The 27,712-nt window shown below is 49.4% G+C and overlaps 1 protein-coding gene across 1 annotated transcript in view; it reads right to left on the bottom strand.

The window, feature by feature from the left end:
* The window catches only part of WNT7B (Wnt family member 7B), a 96,213-nt gene that overhangs the window by 32,134 nt on the left and 36,367 nt on the right, over window positions 1–27,712 (bottom strand). Inside the window, exon 2 of the mRNA XM_020977484.2 lies at window positions 1,745–1,971. Coding sequence (XP_020833143.1) covers window positions 1,745–1,971 — 227 coding nt within the window. The remainder of the gene's footprint in view (window positions 1–1,744; window positions 1,972–27,712) is intronic.

The following is a 27,712-nucleotide window of genomic DNA, read 5'->3' as shown; positions in this document are numbered from 1 at the left end:
AGGCTAAGGCAGTCAGAGAAAAGAAAGGGAGAGTGGAATATGAGGGAGGCCAGAAGACCTCAGGACCTTGCCTCATTATCCCTCACAATACTGTCTCCTGACTGGTTGTCCTCCCTCCAGTCTCCCCAATCCAGCCTCTACACACCCACCAAAGTGAAGTTACGGTTAGAGTCGGAGAGTTGGGGTTATGCACGTCTCTGACTGTGACCACGCCACTCCTTTACTCAAGAAACTCCTATAGCTCACTGTGACCTACAGAATCAAATACACAAACTGCTTTGTGAAATCCTTTGTCAACTGGCTTCCATCCTTTCCAGTCTTATAGCATATCACTCACACCTCCCATCTCTGCCACCTTTGCAACCCAGAATGCCCTCCCTCCCCACCTCAATGCAAGTGAGTGTGTGTGCTCATTGCACATACGTGCACACACAATGCATGTGAAGCCTGAGTAATTAGCATAAAGGCACCATCCATCTCTGAGCACCCAGGCCAAGCTGGAAAGAGTCTCTGCTACAAAATGCCTAACGATGAGTATTTGACTGCTGTGAGAATCCCAGGATATCCAGAGAGCACATTGTCCAACTTGTACCTGAGCCAGGTTCTGCCCCCACCCCCACCATGACATGCCATTCCTCTGGCCAAAGACCTCCCAGGTCTCCTCATTGCTGGACGAATCCAATTCAGACTTTTTAGCCTGGGATTCGAGGTCCTCCCAAAGCTCACATTAATTCATTCTACTCCCTTCCACACAAGCAACATGATTGGCCCAAAGACACTCCACAGATCGTCCACCCTTGAGCAAAGACTCAGGTAGAAGATTTCAGAGAAGGGTCATCCCTGCCACTGAAATGTAGAAATGGACAAAGAGGTGGAGGAGGGATCTCTGCCACAAGACGTCTTGGGGAGGGGCAGCTAGGTGGCACAGTGAATAGAGCTCCAGCCTTGTAGTCAGGAGGACTTGAGTTCAAATCTGGCCTCAGACACTTGACACTTACTAGCTGTGTGACACTGGGCAAGTCACTTGATCCCAACTGCCTCACCAAAAACAAAAAACAAAAAATAAAGCAAGATGTCTCGGGGCCATTTCAAGCGGACATACAAGGAAAAGGAAGTGAGATGGCTTGGGTCTTATTTCAATTGGAGAAAAAAGGAACAGGGACATAGATGTTTAATAGAAGATGAACTGAATGGAGTTCCAGATAACTATAGGAAGTGGGAGAGTGGGAGGCATTCCAGTTACAAAAATAGGTGGGATGGTGGATACTTTATTTTATTTGGAGAGATAAGGGAGTATGGTGTTCTGGGTATCTTTTCAGTTGAATAAAGAAGGAAGTGAAATGGTTTGTGTATGATTTCAGTTCTATAATTAGGATGATTTATGCATTAATTTTTGTTGCAGAATCAGGAGGTGAGATGGTTAACGCATCATTGGAGTGACCAAAGTAGTAAGCTGGATGGTTTGTATGTGGTTTTGTTTGAGAAATAAGGCAGTGGGATGGTTAGCGTATTGTTTGGGTCATGGAACTACGCACTGGGATGGTGGATGATTCTGTTAGTTGGACAAAGAAAAGGATGGGATTCTTGGGATATCATTTCAAGAGAAGTCAGAAAGCAGAATGGCAGATACCTCTCTACATCCATCCCGATGAGGCTGGTAAAAGGCCAAAAGCCATTTCCCCAACTGGCCTCCTACCCCATCCCTCTCCATTTGATTCAGACAGCTTCCACAAGCATCCCTTACCCACTCGAAGTTCCTGCCCAAAGACGGTCTTCTCGCCAAGTGCAGAACAGTTCCATCGGCCATAGCGGAACTGGTATTGACATTCGTTGATCCCCATCTGTGCCCCTTCTCCAATCACGATGATGGCGTCGGGGCGGCTCTGACAGATGGCTCGTTGTCGGGGGGCCAGGCCAGGGATCTTGTTGCAGATGATATTGGCTCCCAAAGCCACCACAGATGACAGAGCTCTGAGGGAGAGAGAGAGAAGGGGAGGGGGGTGAGGACCTGCTGTCCATTCAAGAGTCTAGTGCCCAGGGAGCAATGCTGAGTGATGAAGCCATGGCCACATATATATTTATATAATTATGGCTATAACCAGGGCCAGTTCTAGCCATAATTACACGCAGAGCAAAACTGGGAGGGAGAGGGGGATGGCAGCAGTACAGAGAGCAGGTGACTTTGGGGGTAAGTATGCAGGAGAGGGCATTTCCCAGAGAAGAGCTGGCAGAGCTGGGGTAAAGAGGGAAAGGAGGGGAATGTCCAGTGATTGGACCCTGGGGTGGTGATCAGGAGCATTCCTGCACATGCCACTGGAGGAACCAAAGATGAGACTGAGGGGCAGTAGTGGGCATGAACTCAGGTCCCCCTACCCTCACCCCCTCCATGTAAACACTTTGGCGCAAATCCCTTTTTGCCTCATACAAATTCCACCTTGGACCAGAGAGCAGATTCTCAATAAGACCCTATAAAAACTAGGTTTTCCAAGTCTAGACTTGTCGTGCATGAAGAACCACCGGATGAACAAAGTAAGATTGACAGAGCCCTCCCACATCTAGGAGCTCCAGCGGTCCTCACAAGACCCCATGAGGGTAAGAGCGGGGCAGGGTTGGTGGGGCAGATTATGTCGACAAGAAAACAAATTAAGACTTAAGTAGGTTAAATGACCTAGAGTCACAGACTAGAGTCAGCAGTATGCTGAGAATGCGGATTATCCAATGGCAGAGCAGGGAGGGGCCTTAGAACATGGAACAATCCAGCTGGGAGGGACCTTCAGCATTCTGTGAGAAACAAAGTGGTGTTTTTCCATGATGTGTGGGAAAGCAAGAGATTTGGGTAATTCCCATAAGGAGGTAGACCTGTTTCTTCAGCATCACCAGGAATGGGTGAAAGCCAAGACATTCCAGGTCTGGGCGGACACTCGATGCCCACTCCCCCCCTTATCTGGCTGGCAGTGTCCCTAGAATCTCCAGCAGGGCAGTCACTGGCACCCGTGTTGTTGCTGCCAGTGAACACCTGTGCCAGGAAAGTGAGGAGGGAACTTAATCCATTGTAATTGTAGCTGCTTGGAAAATGAATCCAGGAAGGAGGGGCCTGAAGAACCAGAGAGGCGGAGCCGGGCCAGGCCTGGCCCGATGCTCTTGGGCCACCTTTTGGGGGGAAAGGAGTCCCAGAGATGAGCCATCTGTGCCACTGTGGTGCAGGCCCCGGCGTGAGGAATTTCCCAAGTCTCTCGCTTTCCCACACCTGTTGGGGGAAGAAAATACTTCCCTGTTTCTCACAGAATTGCCAAGACCTCACCAGGTTCTCAGAACCTACTGTGTGCCCAGAAAGGAGATGGCACAAACCAGGATGGCTATGATGGACAGTGAATGAGAGAGGAGAGGGGCCCATAGCAGGCCGGGGGATTCTGACCCCCAGTCATGAGCAGCACAGCCCCCTGGAAGGCTCTCTGAAGGAGACGCCATTGAGGTTGGGCTCTAAAGGAAGGCAACGATAACTGGGACCTTAGGGTCTGTCTCCTACTAGAGTGATCTGGCCATTGAACTTGGAGGTGGGAAGACCTGGGTTCAAATCCTGCCTCAGACAATTAGTAGCTATGTAACCATGAGCAAGTCACATCATCTCTGTGTGCCTCAGTTTCCTCAACCGTAACATGAGAAGGCTGGACACAACAGCCTCTGAGATTCCTTTCAGCTGTAAAAGTGTGATCATGTGATGACCTGTGACCCTCTGACCCCCTCGTTCTTCAGAAGAGGTTCCCACAGTCTAGAAAGGACGAAACTCTTGCCCAAGATGGCAGAAGCAGCCAGTAGCAGAGACACAAGTGGTTTCGCCTTCTTCACCCTGGACCACCTGCTCTGGCTACATCGTACCCGAGCCCAGAATCCACCAGGAGCTTCCTAGGGCTGATGAGGCCAAGGCTCAAGTTCCGAACACAGCATCTGAGCCCTTCACAATCTGGCCTAGCTTTCCAGCCTCGCCTTTCCACATTCTCCTGGCTTCAGCCAAATAGGACAATCCACAGTGGTCCCTGCCCCTCCTCTCCCCCCATGTCAGCTCAGCAAAACATTAGACACCTGTTCTGGGCAGGGCTCAGAGCTGGGCAGGTGGACACAGCCCCAGCCTCTGTGGAGCTCAGCTTCCACAAAGTGCTAGGCCCACACCTGAGAGAATAGAGAAATATCACACAGGGGTTTTACAAAGATTATGATTCTGGGAGAGTCTCTTACCCTCTGAGCAGTGACTTCATTGTGTGTCTCTGTAAAAGGAGGAAAATGGATCAGATGATCTCTAAGACCCCAGCCTGCCTCCACAATTCTAAATTCTAATGTGTGGCCCCTCCCAGCTCTGCCATCCCCTGTTCTCAGGCCCCTCCCTGCTCTGACATCCCTTGTTCTGAGGCCCCTCTGATGTTCTCTGTTTTAACATTCCTCTTAGGTCTGCCTTTCTCTGTTCTAGCTTCCTCCCAGCTCTGATATCCTTTGATATATACAATTATAAGATAAGGCAGGATGTGCTCAGGGCTTTAGGAAAGGTATATTCACCCTCTGGAAAGCCCTCCTTCCTGTCAGTCGGGTAAAACCCCTCCTTTGCTCCAAGACCCAGCTCAGGGGTCACCCCTCCTTTCCTCACTAGCCCTCATACATTCTGATTGCATCACCATGGCTGGCATCTAATCATAGACTCTCAGAGATGGATGGGGCTTCCAGGGGCACACTGTCCAGCCCAGACCCGAATGAGAATCGCCTTGACCAGCAACCATCCAGCTTTGGTTTGAAATCCTTCCACAGAGGAAAACCAGCTACCCTGAGACTGCCCCTTCCATTTTATCCCCCCCCCCATTTGGGGGAGGAAATTGGCCAACACTGGAAAAGAGCCACAGGGCTCCAAAGCAGGGCCTCTGTCATCTTCTTTCTGCTGCCACAGTCAGGGAGGAAACACAATTGAACTGTGGGGGCAGGCAGCATTTGCTGACAACAGCCTGAATAATGGTACCACTATTTCTTGTGCTCTGAGGCTGCCTGTAGGCAGATAATCAAAGCAGACAGAGCTCAAGCTTCCACTGGGCCACAAAGAAGTCTCTCTTCCCTCTCTTGTACTCCTCACTTTAATACCGAGAGCTTCACCTCCACTGGTCTTGATACCGTAGCTGTAAAGCTCGGCGTAGTAACAAGAGAGAGCTGTAGATAAGTAGGAGGGGCTTCTTACTAGAGCAGCATTGAGAAGCCTGGCTCCCTGTCCTCTTTCCATGTGAATCTGTACTTGTGTTTCTGTGCAGCTTGTCTGTCTCTTGGAATAATCTCATGCATTTACCTTGGCTGTGAGCTGCCTGAGGTCTTGGGTGCAGAGGATACTAAAGAGCCAAACAGTGATGACAGTTCTGGATTTTGAGATCAGTTGTGTGATGTTTCTCTCTTGGCCAAGTCTATGGCAGAAGCTCTTAGGACTCAGAGTTCTTTCATTTCCCCCACTGGGGGCCAACACAGGTACAAGTATTCAGGAGGATACTCAGTATAGACCTTCCAGTCCAAGAGTTTTTAACCTGGGGTCCACAGACATGTACATACACTATCTATTTCTTTGTCTCTATATCCATCCACCATATATCTATCTATCCATCCATCTATCTACCATCCATCCATCTATCTATCCATCTATCCATCCATCTATCTATCTATCTATCTATCTATCTATCTATCTATCTATCTATCTATCTATCTATCTATCTATCTGTCCCTCCATCTGTCTGTCCATCCATCTGTCTGTCTATCTATCCATCCATCCATCCATCCATCCATCCATCCATCCATCTATCTATCTGTAATTTCCTCTGCAATTCTATGTATTTATGCATTTAAAAACATGATTCCAAGAAAGACTCTGTGGACTTCACCAGATCTCCTGAGGAGTCTAAGACACAAAAAAGGTGAAGAACTGCTAAGAACTAGATTTCAGTTGGTTGTGAACTCACAGAATCACCAGACCTCGCTGCAGTCAGAGCCTGGAACATGAAATTCAGCTGATCACCGTGAGTGTGCCGGGCACTTTGCTGGAGCTGAGAGCGCTTCAAAAGGTGCATTGAGCCCCTCTCATGTGCTTGGAACACAAAGATGGGGAGTCAGTGCTGGAGGAGACCACAGAGGCCAGTTGCTTCAAACCCCTCATTTAGTAGGGGACAAACCTGAGGCTTGAGGAAGTGAGGTGACATATTCAAGGTCACGCTGGTCAGACGAGGCAGAGCTGAGAGCCAAACCTCCTGACTCCAAAGCCAAAGCTCTTCTTTCCTAATCTCCCCATGTACTACTTCCCAGCAATAGCTGGCATTCCTCTGGCTCTATCGTCATTTGAGCCACATGACCTTCACATGGGTAATATGGGTTGTCTTATTCCCCTTTCACAGAAGAGAAAACTGAGATTCAGTGACTTGCCCATGGTCACATAGTGTCAGAGGAAGGATTTGAACTCAGGACTCTCCTAAATCTAAGCCCTGTGCTCTTTCCATGACATCACTTTGACTCTCAAGAAACACGGGCAGGTGTCATATTGCAGAGCACTTTACACATATACTCATCCTCCAAACAGCCTTGTGCAGTATGTGCTGTTTTACAGAGGAGAAAGCTGAGACTGAGAGGGACGAGGGCCGGGACCACATAGCTAGCCAGTTTCTGAGGCAGACTTTCAATCCAGGAGAGTCTGATTCCAAGCCTAGCACATTAAGTACTATTTTATGATGTCTCCTCCCATGTTGAACTGGAACTTGAGTTTCCATGGAGTCCATGGTGGACAGACCCCAATGAGCATGACTGAGAACCAAGAGGCCTGAGTTCTATGACCCACCGCCTCTCCATGGCTGTGTGACTGTGGACAAGTCTCATTCTGACTTTGAGCTTGGCTCCATTTTCTGTCTGGACAATGAAAGGGTTGGACCAGACAGTCCTCAAGGTCTATTCCAGCTGCGATCTTATAACACAGATCAATGTGGGCTAGAGAATTCAGGGAGGCTTCCTGAACAAGAACACTGAGGACCCATCCAAGTCTGAGTTCTCAGTATCTCTGCTTAGTGTGAGGCCTGTGGAGCTCATGGGCAGGTCTGAAACCTAGTACACCAAGACAGAACCTCTGGAAAGGGGCTGAGGAAAGAGGGAATAATGCAATAGAAAAAAGCGATAGATTTGGAGGCAGAGGATTATGAGGTCAAATCCCAGCTGGGCTTCTTCCTACCCATGTGACCCAGATCAAGTCCTTCCCAAGCCTATTTCCTTATGTGTACAATGAAGTGTGGACCAGGTCATTTTTCAGTCCATTCTAGCTCTAACATTCCGTGAAATGAAGACATAGTTACCCAAGAGGAGGCTGAAGAAGCTATGAAGTTTACCTGCCCTCAGGTCTCCTTAGGGCAAGCACTGCAGTGTGTCTCAGTGGTGTCCCTCCCTTGGCACCAGATTGTGCACCATTAATCATGTCCTAAGTACTGGTTGATTAACTGATTGATTGTGGAAGGGTCAGGGCTGAGTCTAAGCTGAGCTGCCTAAGGGCTTACTGATTGGTTGCCAAAGATGTTTCTAACCTCTACCCCCAGAAACCCAGGAACGGCCTGGGGAACTCAGCATGAAGCCTTCACTCCAATCATGGGAGTGGGTATGGGGTGGGGTGGTTCCACCCTAAGACTTCTCATGGAAAAATTTCAAACTAGACTAGCAGTCATCATTCAGAACCACAGGGCAGTGGCCATGGAAGAATGGGAAAATGATACAGAAAACTTTCCATCCTTCCATGACCCCACCCCCTTGAAGACCTGGCAGCATCTACCCCCACCACTCCCACAGGCTGCTCCATGGGAATGCCTGCTCTGCCCTCATCCAGTACCTTGAAAGCCAAAGTCAGCATTAATCCACAGGTGCAGGAAATGCTCATAAACTCACTCAGCTCTGCCTCCTTTTTTATCCAGGTGCCACAGAAAGAACCCTAGGCTAGGAATTGAGACCTGGATTCAAGTCCCAACTCAGTTACTATCTAACATTATTACTCTGGGCAAGACATTCCCCTGGGTGGAGCCTCAGTTGTCTCATCTATAAAATGGAGATAATCCCCTCTGGCCAGCCTCCCTTCCAGGATGATTGTGATGGTGAGGATCAGATGAAAGCTTGGATATAAAAAAGCTTCTTCAAAACAGAAACTCCAGATGGATGCAAGGGATGGTTATTCAAATGCCTCCAGGGCCCAGAACTTCATTGGTGTTGGTCTGCCCACTCCTAGCACAGAACTCAGCCACTGGTGCTTTGGTGGATGGGCTTAGAGTCATTATGGCCAACATGGAATGCTTCTCTAAAGTGGTGCAAGGATGCCCAACATGCAGGATTCGTCCTTTGATCTTCCCAGTTTGGCAGGACCTACCTGCACTTGTGCCCAGCTGGCACAGGCTTCAGGAACCCAGCTCACCCCTATGCCATAGTGGGCCACCAGAAGAGGAAGTCAGTGGAGGGCTTGTTAGTTCATTATTGATGCTATGTGTTAGAAATTAACAATATCCCGGGTGAGGGAAGAAAACAATGTAAATAAATTCATGTCAGGGACAGCAGGATGGCTAAGGACCCATGGACAATCTTCACCCTGCTTTTTGCCCAGTGGGTCTGTGAAGGATGGGTCAGGGCTGGTGGAATATGATTGGTTTGAAGAAAGAGGGATTTTTACTAGAGAAGAGAGGGCTTTGGAAGAGCTATCTTTGGGCATTCAAAGTGAGGTCAGGTGGGAGAAGGATTAGCCTTGTTCTGCTTGGCTCCAGAGGACAGAGTTGGCAGCTTCGGGGCTAGTTGCAGAGAAGCAAATTTTAGCTCGATGTAAGCGAAGTTAGCATAACAAGTGGAGCTGTCCAGCAATGGAACGGACTGATTCCAGCAGGCGCTGAGCTCCCTCTCAGTAGAGATGTTGAGGCAGAGGCTAGACAACACCCCCTTTGGGACAGTATTGAGGTGAATCCTGTAAAGGGATGCTGGATTCTGGGGTCCCTAAAGTCCCTTCAGACTGTGGTATTCACAGAAAGGACCAGAGATAATAGGAACAGGTTCCAAGAACTTTGCTTAGCTTGGCCGTCTGCACCATTTCCCTATATCTGCCTTGGTTTCCTCCTCTGTAACATGAGGGAGCTGGAATAAATGATTTCTGAATTCATTTCCAGTTCCAGACTGTATGAAATCTACAGTAGCCAGAGAGTCTGTACTGACATTAGTCTAGGCCAACAGCCATAGCCAATGTCGGGTGAGCTGGGTAATGGCCACATTCATTACGATAGAGCGAATATTGTCACAGGATTAACTGGTCACCATCATTGCCAAAGCCCTCACTTGAAATTACCAACAGCTAACATTTTTAAAAGTCCTTAAAGCTCATTTCTTTGGAACCACATTACAACCTTATGAGGTAAGATACTCATCTTCACTTTACAGGTAAAGAGACCGGGACTCCAAAGACAGGTGGATGGCCCCAAGGTTCATAGTGAACCAGCGGCAGAGCTGGCCCTCAAACCCAGACCAATCTTAGATTCAGATGATTAAGAGCTGAGAGGATCCTACAGACACAGAGTGGAAGCCCCCTCATTTCACTGATGAGATAACTGAGTTCCAGAGGTAAGAAGAGGCACAAGCCAGAACTGTCCAGACTCCCAGGTTTGATAAATAGCCACTGCAGACTTGGAAGGCAGGACATCTACCTTTAAAGCCAGTGCAAGCCTAAGGGAGAAAGGTGGGGGGAAGGGCACACCAAGTGGAACCAGCTGCAGATGCCTGGTGGGGGGCCTGGTCAGCTCACCGGAGCCACATCTCACCTTCCCACCAGCAAAAGTGGTAGCCCTCAGGAGGAGATGGGGAAGAACCTTTGGGAGGGAGCCCCACTCCCTGTAGTGTCTGGCTTCTGGGGAAGCCAGAGGGGCTGGGGCAGAATGAGCTGGAGTTGCCCCCAGCACCTCCTATCCCTTCATTCACCCTCTGCTTCTCCCCACCCCGTTCCCCCACAGCCTCCTCTCCTGGCTGGTTGTTTAAGGCTGTTTTCTTGGTCGCCTCCCAAGGCTGGGAGCTCAGGCACATTACAAAACAGGAGGGAACCTCTCCCCCCAGTGGGAGGTTCCCAGAGGCTGCCTGAGCTTTGTCTCAGGGGGATCAGTGTCCAGCCTCCAATGCATACCAAGAGCTAAGGTGCTTGGGGCGTGGAGGACCTGGGAGGTGAGGGCTTGGCACATGATGAACTCCCTGATGACACCTGCAATGCCAGTCTCCCTCCCTCCCTCCCTCTCCTCCATCTGGCCAAAGTCTCCTTGCTTTCAAAGCCAGAGGCAGGCTCCGCCCCCTCCAGGAAGCCTTCTTGATTACTCCGTAGGGTCAGGGGATCAGAGAGCCTGAACTGGAAGGGGCCTCAGAGAGGCTGCCTGGTCTAAACCTCTCTAGTCACAGAGGAGGAAGATGAAGGTGGGCAGGGGGAACTGGCCCATCTCTATCAAAATCAGAGTTGCTAGAACCTTAGAGAACCTCCAATCACAGGGTCTCAGAACTGGGAAGGCCCTTAAAGACATCCAGGTCAGGCTACTTATATATTACCTCTAAGCTAGACAAGGGCTGTGTCCACAGAGCTTTTGTTCAGGGACCTCCAGTAGGGCCAGGGCAGTGTCATCTCCAATGTGCTTCTTAATCTTAAAAACATCCCCAAGTCTGGTGAGCACTTTCAGCATTTCTGTCCTCATGTTAGAACTAGAGGCACCTAATGTTCAAGTAGAGCTTAGAGCACAGAAAAAGGAATGGCAGAGCTATGTGTCAAAGCCTGGAGTGCTGCTGTACAGAGGTATTGAACACCCTCAGATGTCTCTGCCTTTGGGCAAAGCCCCCATCACCTCTCCATAGGTGCAGCTCTGACCCTAGGTCCCACAAAACCTAGGGCTTTTGCCTCCCAGGACCAGGTGAAGGTGGCCTCCTCATCTCACCCAAGGAATTGACTCCATGAGTTAAACCAAATGACTTAAGCTTAGGGGCAGGAAAGTCCTCAGAAGTCTAGTCAGTCTACATCTAGTCAGTCAATCAATAAACATTTATTAAATGCCTCCTGTATGCCTGGCACTGTGCTAAGCTGGAGAGACAAAGAAAGGTCAAAAACAATCCCTACTCTCACAAGCTCACAGTCTAAAGGGTTGGCCTAACTGCTGACAATCCAGCCCATGCATCCTCTCTTCAGCATTCCTCCAAAAAGTCTCTGCTGAGCACTGGAGTGAAGGGGAGCTCACTACCTCATGAGGCAGCTCTTTGGGCATTGGGCAGTGTCACTCCAGACCTGGACATATTCAGGGCAGAGGAACAGAGCCAGGAAGCTGACCACCTCTCTTTTTCTGGCTATATTTTTGGTCAGACCTGTCTTTCATCAGCAGAGTGAATGCCTAGAGATCTCTGTGAATTTGGCTGGGTGCCTTCTCTGTTGCTTAGAATCTTAGAGTTTCATGGGGCAATGAGAAGGGAGATGAGATGACCAGGCAATGGCCCAGCAGCCTACAATCAAAGCAGCCTTGTTGGGCCTTTGTCACAGACTGTTGTCTAACCAGGCTCCCCCTGCCCTTGGAGAGTAGCAGGGCACAGATCACGTCTTTCATCCCAAACCAGAGAGGCTCCTTGCCCTTGGGGTCCAGTGCTGCCATTTGGCCGTGGATCTCTGATTGTCATGATCCCAGGAAAGCCACAGCTGTGAATGACCCAAGAAGCTGAGGAAGGGTGGGAGAGCTGCGGCAAGGAGTCAGAGATGATTTATTCGTGAAGAATGGTAGAAGGGGCAGCAGCACCAGCAGCAGCACAAATTGAGGACAAGACAGTCTGGAGAATAGCTTGCATTGTGCTGCACTGGTATTGAGAGGAAAACAGCCAGAAGACAGCCTCTGGAGCCTTGCTCAGACCTCAGCTGGAGGACTCAGGGAAGGTATGAATGTGGATGACATGGAAGGAGAAGACAAAGATGGCGGAAGGAGGACTGCGGTCAATGAGATCACATGTGCTCTTCTTGCTCACGGGCCACATGTTCCATGGATGTTGTAAGAACTAAAGAAAGCTACCCCCCCCAAAGTAACAAGTAGAGACACTGAGGCCCAAGGAAGCCACAGAATGATAGAGCTAGAGGTCACTGAGACCAAGCCCCTCATTTTGCAGGTGAGGAAATTGAGACCCAATGAACAGAAGAGACTGTTCAAAGTCACCCAGGTAGTGAGTGGCAAAGGGAGAATTTGAACCCAGGTCCTCTGTCTCCCAATTCCAGTCTCTGCTGAAGTGAACTGCTACAATGCCTTTCCCAAGTCTTTTCTGTGCCAGTGCTTTAGCACCAAGATGTCCTCCTGTTTAGCCTTTCTATAGCTGTCTTGTACTGGCTGTTTGCTGTCTCTACATCGGCCTATGAGAGCCTTGAGAACAGAGACAATGTTTTGCCTTTCTTTGTATTCCTAGTGCTTAGCATGGTGGCTGGCACACAGTAGGTGCTTAATCAATGCTTGTTGTGTGACAGACCATATGAAGTTTGAAGGGGAAGGTCACTACTGCCATTATTGGCACCAATACCCCCACCCCCTTGCCTCCCAGCATTCCTGGCTTGTTTGGTCCCACTGATCACCCAGTGTCAGCTCCCTCATCCAGGACTGCTCCCCAGCTCCTGAATCTTCCCTCCTGCATTTGTTACAGTGAGCTCCATAATCCTCAGAGTCTCACCCTTCTAGGTCTAGTTCTCTGGGAAGCTTTTCCTGACCCCTCCTTCCCCAAACCTCTCAGAGCACTCAAATACTCCAGTGAACTTATCAGAGTTCAATTGCAGACCTTAGTGTCCCTCCCTGCTCTCACCCTACCAGGCAGGGTTTGGTGTCCATGGCCTCTGAGGATTCCTTCTCCTCTGAGATTCTGCAACTCTCCCAGGACACGTTACTCACTGATGTATGACAACTCTGCTGCAGACAGCACGACTCTGATGGGCTGGCCACACTGTTTGAATGCCAAATGTATGCTTGCCTGAAAGATTATTTTGTGGAGAACTCACACAGGGCAAGCGTTCACATAGTGGCCAGAAAAAGCTATACAAGGACACTCTCAAGGTCTCCCTTAAGAACTTTGGAATTGATTGTGTCACATGGGAGACCCTGGCACAGGACAGCCCAGTATAGTGTGCCCACATCAGAGAAGGTGCTGTGCTCTATGAGCAAAGCAGAATTGAGCAGCTCAAAGGAAACACAGGATGCACAAATTTGGAGAATTCACCCCAAATGTTCTCACAGACTATTTGTGCCCAGCCTATGGTAGAACATCCCGAGTTCAAATTGGTCTGATCAGCCACAGTTGGACACACTGTACCTTGACTATGTACATGACATAGTGATGTCATGGTAGTCATCTTCCAGTATGGAGGACATACAATGACAAGTGTGAATGACTTTTCTCTAGATCCTCTGCAGTGAACAGTTCAGGGGCCTCTCCACCACATGCAAACCTCTTTGAGATGAGCAAATGGATGAAGGAAGTGAATGAGGGAGAATAAGTGAAGGAATGGGGGACAGAATGAATTGGGAGTAGATAGGGTACAGGGTTTGAGCCTAGCTTTGGATCCAGTGACTTCACTGCTCTGTGCCTCAGTTTCCTCATCTGTAAAATGAGGAGGTTGCATGGCTTCTAAGGTCTCTTTCAGTCCTATATCTATGATCCTCTGAATGAGATAAGGAATGAATGGAATGATGAAAAGAGACAAATGGTTGAATAAACAGTGAATGAGTAAGTAAATCAATGAAAAGAGTGAATTCTTCACATAGGAGGCATTTACTGAATTGAATTTGGTCATTTTTTGAGGGAATGACCAAATGAATGAATGAATGAATGAATGAATGAATGAATGAATGCATCTGCCTTGGCCAGGTGCCTGAGGCTTCTTCTGACTTTGCTTTCCCCAGACTGGGAGCCCAGAGTTAGGGGAAGCCCTGCTCCTCTTGGGACCATATAGGAGGTCAGGTGGAGGGTCCCCAAGCCCTGCAGATGTCTGGAGTCACTACAAATGGGTCATGCACACTGATATCAGCCCCATCCTTTCTCCCAAGCAGTCCTGCACCAGGTCAGCTGGAATTGGTCCATAATAGGTTCTTAATAAATGTTTCTTAACTTGACTTTCTGAGCTCCAAGATGTCCAGGAAGGATTGGGCACAAAGGCCACCCCGTAACCTCTAGGAACCTGGGGCAGTGGGAATGGATGGAGTACTTTAGAGTATGTCTTTGACAGCATGGTGTCACCTCTGGTGATGGAAAATTCATTATCTACAGAAATATCCCATTCCATTCTTGGAAAATATTCATTGACCCACATGTACAAAAATATTTATCGCAGCTCTTTTTGTGGTGGCAAAGAATTGGAAATTGAGAGGATGCCCATCAATTGGGGAATGGCTGAACAAGTTGTGGTATATGAATGTGGTGGAATACTATTGTGCTATAAGAAATGATGAAGAGGCAGACTTCAGAAAAACCTGGAAAGACTTGTATGGACTGATGCTGAGTGAAGTGAGAAGAACCAGAAGAATGTTGTACACAGTAACAGCCACATTGTGCAATGACTCACTTTGATAGACTTAGCCCTTCTCAGCAATGCAAGGATCTAAGACATCTCCAAAGGCCTCGTGATGGAAAATGCTATCCACAAAGAAGAAAGAGCTATGGAGTTTGAATGCAGATCGAAGAAGACTATTTGCAATTTTTTTCTTCTGTTGTGTTTTGTTTCTTCTTTCTGGTGGTTCCTCCTATTGTTTCTAATTCTTACTTACAACATGACTAATGTGAAAATATGTTTAATAGGAATGTATATGTAGAGCCTATATCAGATTGCATGCCATTGGGGAGGGAGGTGGGAAGGGAGGGGGAGAAAAATTTAAAACTCAAAAGCTTATGGAAATGTTTGTTGATAATTCAAAATAAATTAATTTAAAAAAGGGAAAAAAGGAAAAAAAGAAAACATTCACTGTTGGGCATCTTTTTACATTGTGCTGAAACCTCTCTCCCCTCCCCCTCATACCTGCTTCCTCCATCGTTCCTTGATTTATCCTCTGGGACAAATCAGACCAAGTGCAATCCTTCCTTAACGCGGCATCTCCCTGAATTCTTGAAGGCAGCTATCAGCCCTGAGTCTCCTGTTTTCCAAGGCTGCCCTTCACTTCCTCCCCAATGAGCCTTGAAGGCTCATGCTAGCTCAAAATCCTTTAAGTAGGAGCCCAAGGATAATTGAACCCATTTTACAGAGGAGAAGGCTGAGGCTCAGAGAGGGAAAGGAGCTTCCCCAATGTCACCTCATTAGTATTAGAGTCCAGATTTCACTGCAGGGTTCCTGAATCCAAGAGTGGCACTCCTTTGATGGCCCCGGGCCCCCACCACACCCAGGAGCAGAGTGTTGGGGGCAGAATGGGAGTAAAGCCATAGGCATGGTCCCCCCCAGCTCCCAAGACCAGTCCCTTGTAATACGAATCCTCCACCAGATTCCTAGAAGAGAATCTTTGAGCCATGGCACAGGGATGCAGTCAGTGGCTTTTCTGGGCCTGGAGAAATGCTATGCCTCACCTGGCCAGGAGCCCTCCTTAAAGGATCACTGGGAATGCATGGGAGAGTGGCCAGGGCTCCCAGCCCAGTTGTATCTGCTCACTTAGCCTTGGACACCTGACTTCTCCCTCCCCACCTTCTTGCTCCAGGGTCTGAGGCCCCAGGGTTGGGGCTTGGATGCTTCCAGTGCAATGCTGTGGCTGCATTAGGGTTATGGTTAGCAGTGGTCAGCCAGACAGACTCTAAGGGCCCTCCCAGCTCCACAACCCTGGGGTTGATCAGTAACTGGCTATGGGCTTTGGACACAAAGCCTTCTCTGGGGGGGCGGGCAGGAAGGAGTTGGCTTTTGCTGTCTCAGAGGAGGCAGATGTGCCGACGTAGAGCAAACGTGGGGCCCAGAGCCATAGGACTGGCACCAGTTCCAGCATTCCCTCATCCCTGTATGATGTTCAATGGGGTCCTTCCTCCCTCTGAGCCTAATTTTCCTCCTCTGTGAAATGGTGAGCCAGCCTCAGATACCTCGGAGGTCCTTCCAGCCCCAGCTCTCAGGAGATGCCTGATGAGCAGAAATTGTTCCTCTGGGAAATCTCAGCCTGTACTTGGAAACTCCATGGATGGGGAGCTCACTCCATGCCAGTGCACTCATACTACCTCTGGAACCTCAGTGAGACCATTTTCTTCTGTCAAGCCAGAATCTGTCCTGCAGCTTTTAGCCAAGGCAATCAGTCCTTTCTGTGCACAAGAGACCACAGTGGAGCTCGCTTGGTTGTGAGATCCTCTTCAATCTGTGAGAGATGAGTGGCGAGGAACTGAGTGAGCCAGAGCCTTCCTCTGGGTTTTCCCTTTTCCAAGTCTAGGCCAGGCTCCTTCTCCTTGCCTTATACGTCAGTCACTGGGCATCCCCCGAAAGGGGGCATGGTATACAGTGCCAACAGTGCCAGCCCTTCAACCTTGAACAAATCACCTACCCTCAAAGGGCTTCTTTCTTCTCATCTGTAAAATGGAGATAGTGAGCTCTACCCTGTCCCTCTCCCAGAGGAGCCAAGGGGGTCCCATACAATGAGAGTGTTCTCTTAGACCCAGACGTCAGAAAGACGTCGTGGAACAGAGAAGCATGGGGTGGGGATACTCGGGGTGCTGTCTTTGGTGCTTGGCTTTCTTTCTGCCTGCCTTCCCTCCCATTTGCCTCCTGTCCCCTCCCCTGGCTCCAGCTGCTCCCCAGAAAGGGCCTACCTCTGCTGGGTCAGGTTCTCTCTCCCAGGAGGATTTGTGTTGAGGCGGAGCTGTCACTGGGGAAGGAAAGTCTTGATCACCTGGGAAAAGGCCTCTGAGAGCTGATGGGGGAGGGGGAGAGACCTGAGCAGCCAAGCCCTCAGTCCTAGGGTGGGGAGGGAGGGGAAAGGAGCAGCGAAGCACCCCCTGACCTTGGCCCAGTCCCTGAGCCTGCATTTCCTTCTCTGTACATGTGAATGGTTCATAAAGCTCCTTCTAGCACTCACATCCTGGGCTCTGAATTTCCTTCCACCTTCTTTCTAGACCCCTTATGGGTTGTCTCTCCTATTAGAATGTGCTGGCCTTAAGAGCAGAGACCATCCTGCTTGCCTGCTTTTTTATCCCAGGTGTTAAGTTCCTTGCCTGACACAGAGTGAGCACTTAATCGTTTATTTATCTATTCATCTATCTATCTATCTATCTATCTATCCATCCATCCATCCATCTATCTATCTATCTATCTATCTATCTATCTATCTATCTATCTATCTATCTATCTATCTATCTATCCATCCATCAATCCATCCATCCATCTATCTATCCATCTATCTATCTATCTATCTATCTATCTATCTATCTATCTATCTATCATCTATCTATCTATCTATCTATTCATCTATCTATCTATATATCCATCCATCCATCCATCCATCCATCTATCTATCTATCTATCTATCTATCTATCTATCTATCTATCCATCCATCCATCCATCTATCTATCTATCTATCTATCTATCTATCTATCTATCTATCTATCTATCTATCTATCTATCCATCCATCCATCCATCCATCCATCCATCCATCCATCCATCTATCTATCTATCTATCTATCTATCTATCTATCTATCTATCTATTATCTATCTATCTATCTATCTATTCATCTATCCATCCATCTATCTATCCATTTATGTATCTATCCATTTATCCATCTCTCTATCCATCCATCCATCTAGCTGTGTTTCAAGGCCCCTCCCAACGCTGCCATTTTCTGTTTTAAGGTAATCCCAGTTCTGACATTCTGTGTTCTAATGTCCCTACTAGCCTTGACATCCCGTATTCTATGGTCTAGGTCCCAGACCACTCAGAGACTCAGGTTCTCCAATTCTAGTTATCCTAGGAGCATTTGGGGGGGGGGTACCTTGCCAGCATGCCCCAGGTGGCTGCCTCTTCCATCTCTGTCTGAAGCCAGGCCACCTTGCCTAGGGTGTAATGACTGGAGTCCCCAGCCAAGAGGGCCTGGCTCCTGGCAGGAGAGCAGGGCTGGGCAGAGAGCAATGGGGCTCGCTGCTTCTCCCACATACCAGGCATTTTTCCCGGTAACTGATCGCTGCTGTTCACAGTATCACTTAAGGGGCCCAACCATCCCCAATCCCTAGGGCCAGGAGCTGTTATGCCAAGGTATTAGGTGGTTTGGGTTTCAGCTTCGGTGCAGGGCACACAGCCTGGGGAGGAGGGTGAGACAGAGGCTGGTTTGCTTTGTGTTTGGCCTCCTCCACCCCCCACCTCTTGGCCAGGGCAAGAGAGCAATCCCTCAGTTCTCAGGGAGGGGCCTCAAATTTTCCATTTGCTTCTCCTCCCCTTCCACCTGTTTTCCTCTCTATTCTTTCTTTTTCCTAAGGCTAGAAACCTCTCTGAAGGCCTCCTTTAGGCTCCTGGTGGATGAATGGGAAACCTTGAGAGATCCAACATGGGACATTTGGAGAGCTCTGGGTGAGGAGGGGAAGACATTATTTGGGATGCCATTAGACTGGGATGATTTAGAGCTGGAGGAGGGTCCTAGAGAGCAACTCTCTTAGTGTTGTTCTTAATTTGCCCTTAGATAGACAATCTTCCTTCTCATACATTTGGAGAAACTGAAGTCCAGAAAGGGGAAGAGATAGGTGCAAGGCAACTGGAGAAGGACGCCAAGCAGACTGGAGACCTATGGCCTCTGGCTCCAAGGGTGATCACTAGGAGAAGGGAGGCTGCTTTCCCTTGGTTTAATGAATGATTCTCTGGGGCCTAGAATAGGAGCTGCCTGGGAGAAGCCTTGGAGAGCTCCAAAGCCCTTTCTGGCACACGCAGCACCTCACCACCATCAGGTCCATTCTGGAGCCTGCAGGACCTCCCCAGCATTTTGTCCAAAGTCCTTTCTGGCACACGCAGGACTTCACCACTGTCAGGTCCATTCTGGTGGACACAGCCTCTCTCCAGCATTTTGTCCAAAGTCCTTTCTGGCACATGCAGGACCTCACCTCTTTTACGTTCTTGTGCATCCCTATCTACCCTTTATGGAGAATAAAAGATAAACAACATGCCTGCCTTCTTACCAATAGCTCTGAGCAAGAATGGTCACCTCCATTTTACAGAAGAGGAAAGTGAGGCTTAACCAAGTGGTGAAGCAGCTCACCCAAAGTCACAGAATTGGCTCAGCCTCCTGACAACATGTTCATGTTCAGCTACAGTCCATCACCATCATGAAGAGCATGTCATTAGTCAAACAACAAGTATTGATTAAACAGCTGCTGTGTGTTTGGCCCAATGCTAGGCACTATGGGGGGAGACAAAGAAGTAGGATCGTAAAAGCCTCAATAACACATTCAGACATAGAATCTTACCATATGTATCAAGCTCTCCCTTGACCAATGGCTCACAATCCTACTTTTCTCCAGCAAAGGGCCCAGCATGGGAGAGATCCTCCCCCAGCGTGTGCCCAACTACTTGGCTGAATCTAGCTGGGGAGACAGGAGCCAAGCCGATGAGCAGTGGGCACAGGAGGGCCCAGAGGAAGGGGGCTTACCCTTGGAAACAGGCTGTCAGACCAGTGTTGGAATCCTTCCTCAGACAGTTTTCTGGCCCTGGATAAGGCAATTCCTCTCTCTGAGCCCCTGTTACTGAATCCGTAAAATGGGGGCAACAGGGGCACCTGTCTTCCAGGACTGGTCAGAAAGCTCAAAACAGGAATGCCATCTGTAACTTGCCAGAGGAATGGGAATGATCATTCCTGGTGCTGTTCAGTGTTACCGCTAATGGCAGAGCTAGGGGAGACCTTGGAGTGTAGAATGGAACAATTAGAAGAGACCTGGGTTCCCAGGCTGACTGGCCTCAGGCTATCAAACAGTCAGTCTGTCCACAAGCATTTATTAGCAAACTACTACACACCAGGCCCTGGGCTTTGAGCTGGACAAGAAAGGCAAAAAACAGCTGCCCTCAAGGTGCTCTCAATCAGGTAGGGAAATCACTCTGCACACAGTTGTCTACATGGAAGAGATCCTGGACAAATGAGAGGAACCCCTGAGCCATAGACTCCCCTTGGATCTCACAGAACCCCATCAAAGGCCTCAAGGGAACCAGCCTCCAAGGACCCCAAGGATCTCCAAGCACATTGCACCAGTATGTCCCTTCCCACATTCCCTCCCATTCTGGGGGACTGAGGGGACCTGAGGGGTGAGGAGGAGGGGCCACAGATGCTCAGGAACTGTGCCTGCTGGGGACAAGTTCCAACCCGACCAACCAAGCTGGACGGGTCCAAATGTAGGTGTGGCCATGAGCAGCTGCATGTCAGTGGTCCAAGGAGCAGCTGAGCCAAGTTCAGAGGCTTGGCACCAAAGGGCCCCCTGGGTCCAAGAGGGGATGAGGAACCTGATGGATTTGTAAAAGACAAGGAGGAGCAGAGCTCTCCTCCAAATCTGATCTCATGGGGAATGTCAGAGCAGGAAAAGGGAGCCCTGAGACCATCCAATCCAATGCCCTCAGTTTACCTAACAGGCTAGGTAACCTGCTGAAAGATACACAAGGAGTCAGAGACATCCCAGTATTTGAACCCAAGACTCAGCCTGGTGCTCCGCAGACTGGATCACACTGCCTCCTGAAGAGCACAACAGCAAAGCTCCTGAGAGCTTCCTGCTCAGCCTGGAACCTCAGAACGCCCTAGAACTTCCCCCAGCCACAGGATGTCATGGAACCCTAGGATCTTCCTGAGTCACATGGCCCTTCCCTTATCATTATTAGTTTTATTTTTAACCAAAGGACGTGCTGGGCCACATGAGCTAGGCAAATAGCTGGGTCCATCTCCAGATGTGTGAAAGGCCTACACCCTCCAAAAGGCACTAGACTATTTTTAGATCCAGATGCAAATCTGCTGGCAACCCCCTCCCTGCCCCTGATATTTTGGTATATGGATGCCCTGAAACCAATCCCTGCAATTGTCCTCACCACCGACTTCTGGCAGTATGGACACAGCCAAGGAGGAGACCTCAGATGGAAAAGGGGAAAGAGCCAGTAGGGTGGGGAGGGCTTGCTCTAAGCCTGGGCCCCAGTGATCTCCCCAGCTCAAAAGGTTCTGTCAGAAGAGTCCTCCCAGGACCCTCAGACATCTTGTGGTCTCTGTTCTAAAGTTCATCCTGGCTCTAACGTGACATGATCTATGTTCTGAGGCCCCTCCCAGCTCTGCCATTCCTGTTCTAAGTTCCCTCCCAGCTCTGCCATCCCCTGTTCTAAGGCCCCTCCTAGCTCTGATATTCTGTGTCTGACATAAGGCCCATCTCCAAAAGTTCATTCACCTGCCTCAGTTTCCTCACCCATAAAATGAAGGTAATTCTTTCCCTGTCTCCCTCCCAGCACTATGGCAGGGGTCCCTTCAGAGAAGGGTGGGAAGGTACATGAAGGAGACTCTCCTGGGGCCCTGAAGAGGGATTCTGCAGAGAGCTGCTGGTACACTTCATCCACACATCATGGAGGACCAGCCTGGTTTGCCCTCCGCTCCTCCCAGCAATGCCCAGCACCACACGAATCTGCAGTGTGCCAGGTCTGCGAGGTCTGTGCAGAAGGACTCCTGAGGCTGCCCCCACTTATGGGGCCTTGTCACTGCCACCCACATCTGCTCCTTCAGACCCACAGTGTCCTCTTGGAGAACGAAGGACAGACAGCAACAGCTCAGATGGAACATCAAGCTGAGAGAGACCCCTCAATCACCTGTAAGTGAAAGGCTGCAGGAGAAAGGGAGACAGTGCCTCGACCCTGCCCTCATGGAGCTCATGGCTTGTAGAGGACAAACCAGGCACGTCCATGGCTATACCATGATGGAAGGTCTCTATGAACAAGACCGCAAGACATGTAGAGGGCAAGGCGGTGTCTGGGAATTCCTGGCATAGAAACTCTGCCAAGGTAAGCTGGTGCCTGGTCTCCAACATTTAGTCCTAGGGAGGTTCCTGGGGACACTGAGAGGATAGATCAGTGATCTGGTCAGGGTCACTTGTCAGAAAGGACGCTCACTGATAGCACAGTCCAGAGGAAAGAGCCCCAGCTAAGGAGTCAAAGGATCTGGGTTCAAAGCCTGCCTCTGATTCTTACTATCTTTGAAACTTTGGGAACTTCTCTGAGTCTCAATTTCCCCATCTGTAAAATGATGAAGTGGCCTCTGCAGCCCCTTGAAGCTCTAGAGCTCAGTTCTTCTTTGTCTCTGCATCCCTAGCATTCCACAGTGGGCCTCACACATGCTCACCAAGGCTCCATAAATCCGATTGGCTATTTGACTTCTGACTCCATCACTCTACTCAACACTGGTTATAACAGTGCGTAATCACTTCCCAATGCTTGAGAGAATGCAGAGGGGGGGCCCTGGCTCTTGAAGGCTGGGATGGGAAGCTGAGCCAGGTCCTTCCAGGGCAGAAAGACTTGGGCCCAGGGCTAGACCATGGGAGTGGGAGGCAAGGGTCCACCTGACTTATTGTACATGGGAGGGGTCGCCCAGGGGTGAACTACATTGACCAAAGATTGTTCAACCCCTCTCAAAAATCCTTCCCTGAGTTCTAGAGGGGCCAACATTGACATCAGTGAAGGGAGGGCTCAGACCGGGGTCTGAAGCCATCTTATCATGAGGCCCATGACCCTGGCCTGGCCCACGGGGAAGATGGGGGCAGAGAACAAAACCAGCCTTGGTCCTTCCCACTGAGCACTGGGTCATGGACCTCAGGGAGGTGGACCTCAGGGAGGGGGAGGGGGAGGACTTGGAAGACCCCTTAATCTGAGTCCCCCAAAGCAGTCAGCCAGGGTAACGGCCATTGAGCATCCAGGAGGGGGATGCTGCCCACACGGCAGGATTAAGAGGTCAGAGGTTCAGGCCTTCCAGGGGGCCCATGGATCTTCATCCTTGCACTAAGCTGTTGCACAGACAGGGTGAGCAGTAACTCCTTCAGTAAGAGGTGGCCACCCAGCCACAGGGTCAGCCTAAACCCAGACCCTCAGCCAGAGGAAGGTGGAAGGAACACGGTCTTTTCTTCATCCTTGTCATGCCACTGCCAGGGCAGCCCAAGGGCCCAGGTGGGCTCATCTCCAGCCCTGGCCTGGGCCTTTCTCTCTCTTCGCTGGTTTGTACATTTTCCCCTCCCTGGCTGCCTGGAGCAAACTATGTGAAGAATGCTATAATCTGCCGCCCCGTCCGGCTGGCCGAGGCAGGGGAGGGCGGACAGTGGGCCCGATCATTCAGGAAGTAGCTTCACAAACACACACCGGAGTGGGCCCTGTGCCCAGTGCCCGGGCCCAGGAGGCCGGGGCCAATCAGGCCTTCCTGGCACAGCCTGGAGCCAGCCCGAGGCCCTTCACAAACAGTGCACTCAGCAACGAGGGCCTCCCCCACCTCGCCTGCATCCAGCTGGCTTACCCTGCACTTCACAGGAAGTTAAGCCAAGACAACAGTGCCGACAACAAGGCGAATGCCCGCAGCTCCCCAGAGAAGGATCCCAATGCCCTTCACTGATGCACCTGCAGCTCGCAAAACCCTCTATCAATGTTGAGCTTCAGTCACTGGAAGGGACGACAGCTATCCTTAGCCTCATTGACAGAGGAAGAAACTGAGGCCCAGAGAAGGCAGGCAATTACTGGAGCCTGGTCTGGAGCTAGAAATGACCACAGAAAGCACAGAGCCTGACCCATCTGTGCCACATCTGAGGAGACTGAGGCCCAGGGAAGGCACACATGGCTAGTGAGTGTCAGAGGCAGGGAGTGGGACAGGTTTTCTATCTCCAGAACCAGAGATCCGGCATCTCCTACGGATCCCTCTGTGACTGCCCTGTCTCTTTCGGATGGGTTGCACAACTAGAATCAGCTAGGATTTGAACCTAGGCCTGTCTGACTCAGGCCTTCTCTCCACTGAGGCAGCAGGGTCAGGCTTGACTATACCCAGTGACCATTGTTTTAAACCAGAAGTTACACAGTGTCCAGGTCAAGTCCCCAAACTCAGGGGTCCTACCAAGATAGAAAGGCCTTGAGGACAGGGTGGGGCATGTTCTGGGAAAAGCACAAAATCCCACCAGTTAATGTGAGTCCTTTCCCCTCACTGGGCCTTAGTTTCCACCCCTGTCAAATGAGGGAATAGACTGGGTGGCCTCTGAGGGCCTTCCCAGCTCCAAAGCTCTGAGCCTCCACCAAGGAGCCCTGGGCACTAGATCATCATTAGCAGTATTTCCTCAGAAACTCTCCGAGGGGGTGGCCTCCTGCTCAGGGAGGAGAGAGAACAGCTGCTCTCTCTGGTCCCTTCCAGCCCCGGAGGGAGGGGGGAGGGAGGACAGAGCTCTCACCAGACACCCTCCCCTGTCCTGCCTTGCCCCTCCCACCTTTGTGGCCTGGAGAGCTCCAGATTTTCTTAGTTTCCTCTGATTTTCTAGGTCAGTGCCCAAAGCCTCATTGTCTTGTGGTCTCCGGTGTTATCAGGGAAAAGAGCATAGAGTACAAAGCCGGAGTGGTGGTTTCCCCTGCTGGCTCATCAGTCAGTCAAATAGAATTTACTAAGTGCCTACTGTGTGCCAAGCTTTTGTGCTAATTAAGTGTCAAACTGTCCCCCCAGTCCACCCCAGCCCAGACTCTCAGGCCCGACTCCCTCTAGGGCAGGGCTTCTCCCCACTGCCAGTAGACTGGCCCAGGACTCCTGCCCACCCAGGACCACAGCCTGAGCAGCTGCTAGGTCAAAAGGGATCCTTGAACCTTAGACCTAGAGCAGGGGAACCTCAGGGACCATTCAGTCCGACTCTCTCATTTTACAGATGTGGAAATGGGGGCTCAGACACTTCGGCTTGTCCAGGGTCCCAATGTTATTAAAGAAATAGCTGAGGCAGGATTTGAATCCAAGTCTTTCTGACTCCAAGTCCAGCACTGTTGATTAAAACATTCTGTGTCTCAAATGGGCAATAAGCCTGCTGTGATAAGAAACCATTCCATTTTTTCCTGTCTTTTTGTTGTTGCTTTTGTTATATGTGTGTTTTATTGTTTGTTTGGAGCCTGGGTCTCCTTATCTTGCCCAAGCTGGAGGTGTAGCAGCCACTCAGGGGCCCAAACCAACTGCTGATTGACCTGGTCAGTTTGTTTCAGCGGCCTGGTGATCCCCACTTCCACCGACATCCTGGTGGTAGACGGGGTGGACACCTGACCCACTTCAGCCCTGCTGCAGCTCAGCAGAGAGATTCCCCAAGCTGCAACTTGTCTACTAGCCAAGATGCCAGGGATCTGCCACCACTCCTGGCAACTTCTCTCATTGTGATGGGGGGAGAATTGCCTCCATTTCATGTGAATGGGTGGGGGGCAGGGTGTTGATAAAATGACCTCTAAAAGGATTCCCTCAATCTTTAAATCTTAAATCCCGTATTTGCTGTGAACTGGCCCTGGGGTGGTCAGAGACAATTTCTCAAGGGAGTGGAAAGAGGACATTCCAGGTGGCAGGAACATCACAAGACAACGCTGTAAGGTGGAACTCAAGGAGATGCTCACTAGATTGAATGAGTGACTTTCCAAATAGTCTCAGAGGTGATGCACACACAGCCTCTGCCAACCAAATGTGGGCTGGGGCACCATCTGCCAAGCTGCCTCTTTGTTTTCTTTTATCACTTAGATCTAACTAGCTGTCTGGGGACCATGTGGAAGTGGGTGGCAATGAACACTACGCAGGGGAGGCAGAAGAGGGGTGGCTAGGAGATGGAAAGAGGAAACAGACCCTTAGAACTGGGCCTCCAAGGCGGAGCCTGCCTAGAAAACCAGTGTGAGTGCTGGAAGGAATCTCAGAGCACAGCTATTGCTATCCCTATCCCTAGCCCAGCCACCCATCTTCCCTACAGCATCCCCATGCAAGCATCAGCATGCCATAGTAGAAAGAGCCCAAGAAGGAGATGTACGTGGCTTGGGCTGGTTCTTGGCAAGGCACTTGACCTCTCCAAACATTTATTTCCTCATCTATTAAATGAGGCAGTAGGATCCAACAAGCTCAGTCTACCTTGAAAATGCTGATTTCACTGTTCCCCAGCCCTTTCCATTTATTCCAATCTCGCCCTTCTTTTCAGTACCAGGTCTAGTACTACTACTCCCTTCTGGAAGTTTTCCCTGACAACTCAAGCCCATACTGACCAACAGCATTTAATGTTGACTCCACACAGTGTAAATAACACTTGATGCTGTCTCTTCCATGGTTCACCAATGGCCACCTTTCTTTACCCAGACTGTGAGCTACTTGAAGGCAAGGACCACTGGCTTTCTCTTTTTCTCTTTCCCTTAGCACCCAGCACTGCTTGGGCACACTGAGAATATGGCGTATGTAGAATCAAAGGACAGACAACAGAAGAAAATGGAACAGAATGTTTCTGTACAGAATAGAATGCAACAAGATGGGAACAGTCAGATTGAATATGATATGATATGACAATAGAATAGAATACAATGTTATAGAATGCCATGGAATGGAATGGAAAATAATGTAATGGAACAATATAGAAAGGGATACAATGTAATGAAACAACATGTAATCAACCAAATGAAACCTAATAGAATGGGATACAGTTTAATGGAATGACATGGAATGGAATGGGATGGGATACAATGTGATGGAACAACACGGAACAGAAAAGAATGGAATTCAATATTACATAATGGCATGGAGTGGAATGAATGGAAATAATGGAATGGAATGGAATAGAATGACATGAAATAGAATAGAACTTAACAGAATGGATTCCAGGTAACAGAACAACATGGAACAGAGTGGAACACAATGTAATAGAACTAGATGGGATGGAATGAAACAGAAGAGAATGGGATACAATGTAGCAGAATGGCATAGAATGGAATGGACCATAATATAATTAATACCATGTAACAGGACAATAGGAAATAGAATGGAAGGGAACTGTGGTAGAATGGGATGCAATGTTAACAGAAGACATGGAACAGAAGAGAATGAGAAACAATGTAATGTCATGACCCAGAACAGAAAGGAATAGAAGAGAATGAAATGGGCAGAATCTAATCATGGAAGGAAGTGGCTGCTGACTGCAGAATCCTCCAGTCTCTGAGTTGGAAGGGCCCTCAAATGCTGTCTAGTGAGTCCAACCCATCCCTGAACAAGAAGACCCTTCATTACAACCACATCACAATAATATCTGACATTTTTGTAGAACTTTAAACTTTGCAAAGGGCTTTCCACACATTGCCTTATTTGAAAACCACATTCTGTGCAGTAAGATCTGCCAGTGCAATTTTCTCCATTTTAAAGATGGGGAAACTGAGTCTCTGGAAAGTCTACTGACTTGTCCAAGGTCACACAGCTCAAAAATGTCAGAGGTGTGATTTGAACATTGACCTTCCTGACTCCAGGCCCAGCACTATGACCATAAGGTTTCACTACTACTCTGTGACTTTAGCTTGAAGAACTCAAAAAATCCCCAAAAGCCCATTCCATGACGTGGCTCCTATTATTAGGGAGGGTTCTGCTGAGCGCAATCTAAATTCACCTCCCTGCTATTTCTGCCCTTTGCTCCAGGTTCTGCCCTCAGAGGCCAAGTGGAACAAATGACCTTTACCGCATTAGTGACACTGACAGCCTCAAATTCAGGTAGCAGCTCTCTGAG

Source organism: Phascolarctos cinereus, unplaced genomic scaffold (assembly GCF_003287225.1).
Source record: "Phascolarctos cinereus isolate Bilbo 61053 unplaced genomic scaffold, phaCin_HiC Scaffold_1;HRSCAF=81, whole genome shotgun sequence".
Taxonomy (NCBI): Eukaryota; Metazoa; Chordata; class Mammalia; order Diprotodontia; family Phascolarctidae; genus Phascolarctos; species Phascolarctos cinereus.
The sequence above is the reverse complement of the archived record's forward strand: the minus strand, read 5'-3'. Positions and strand labels throughout refer to the sequence as shown.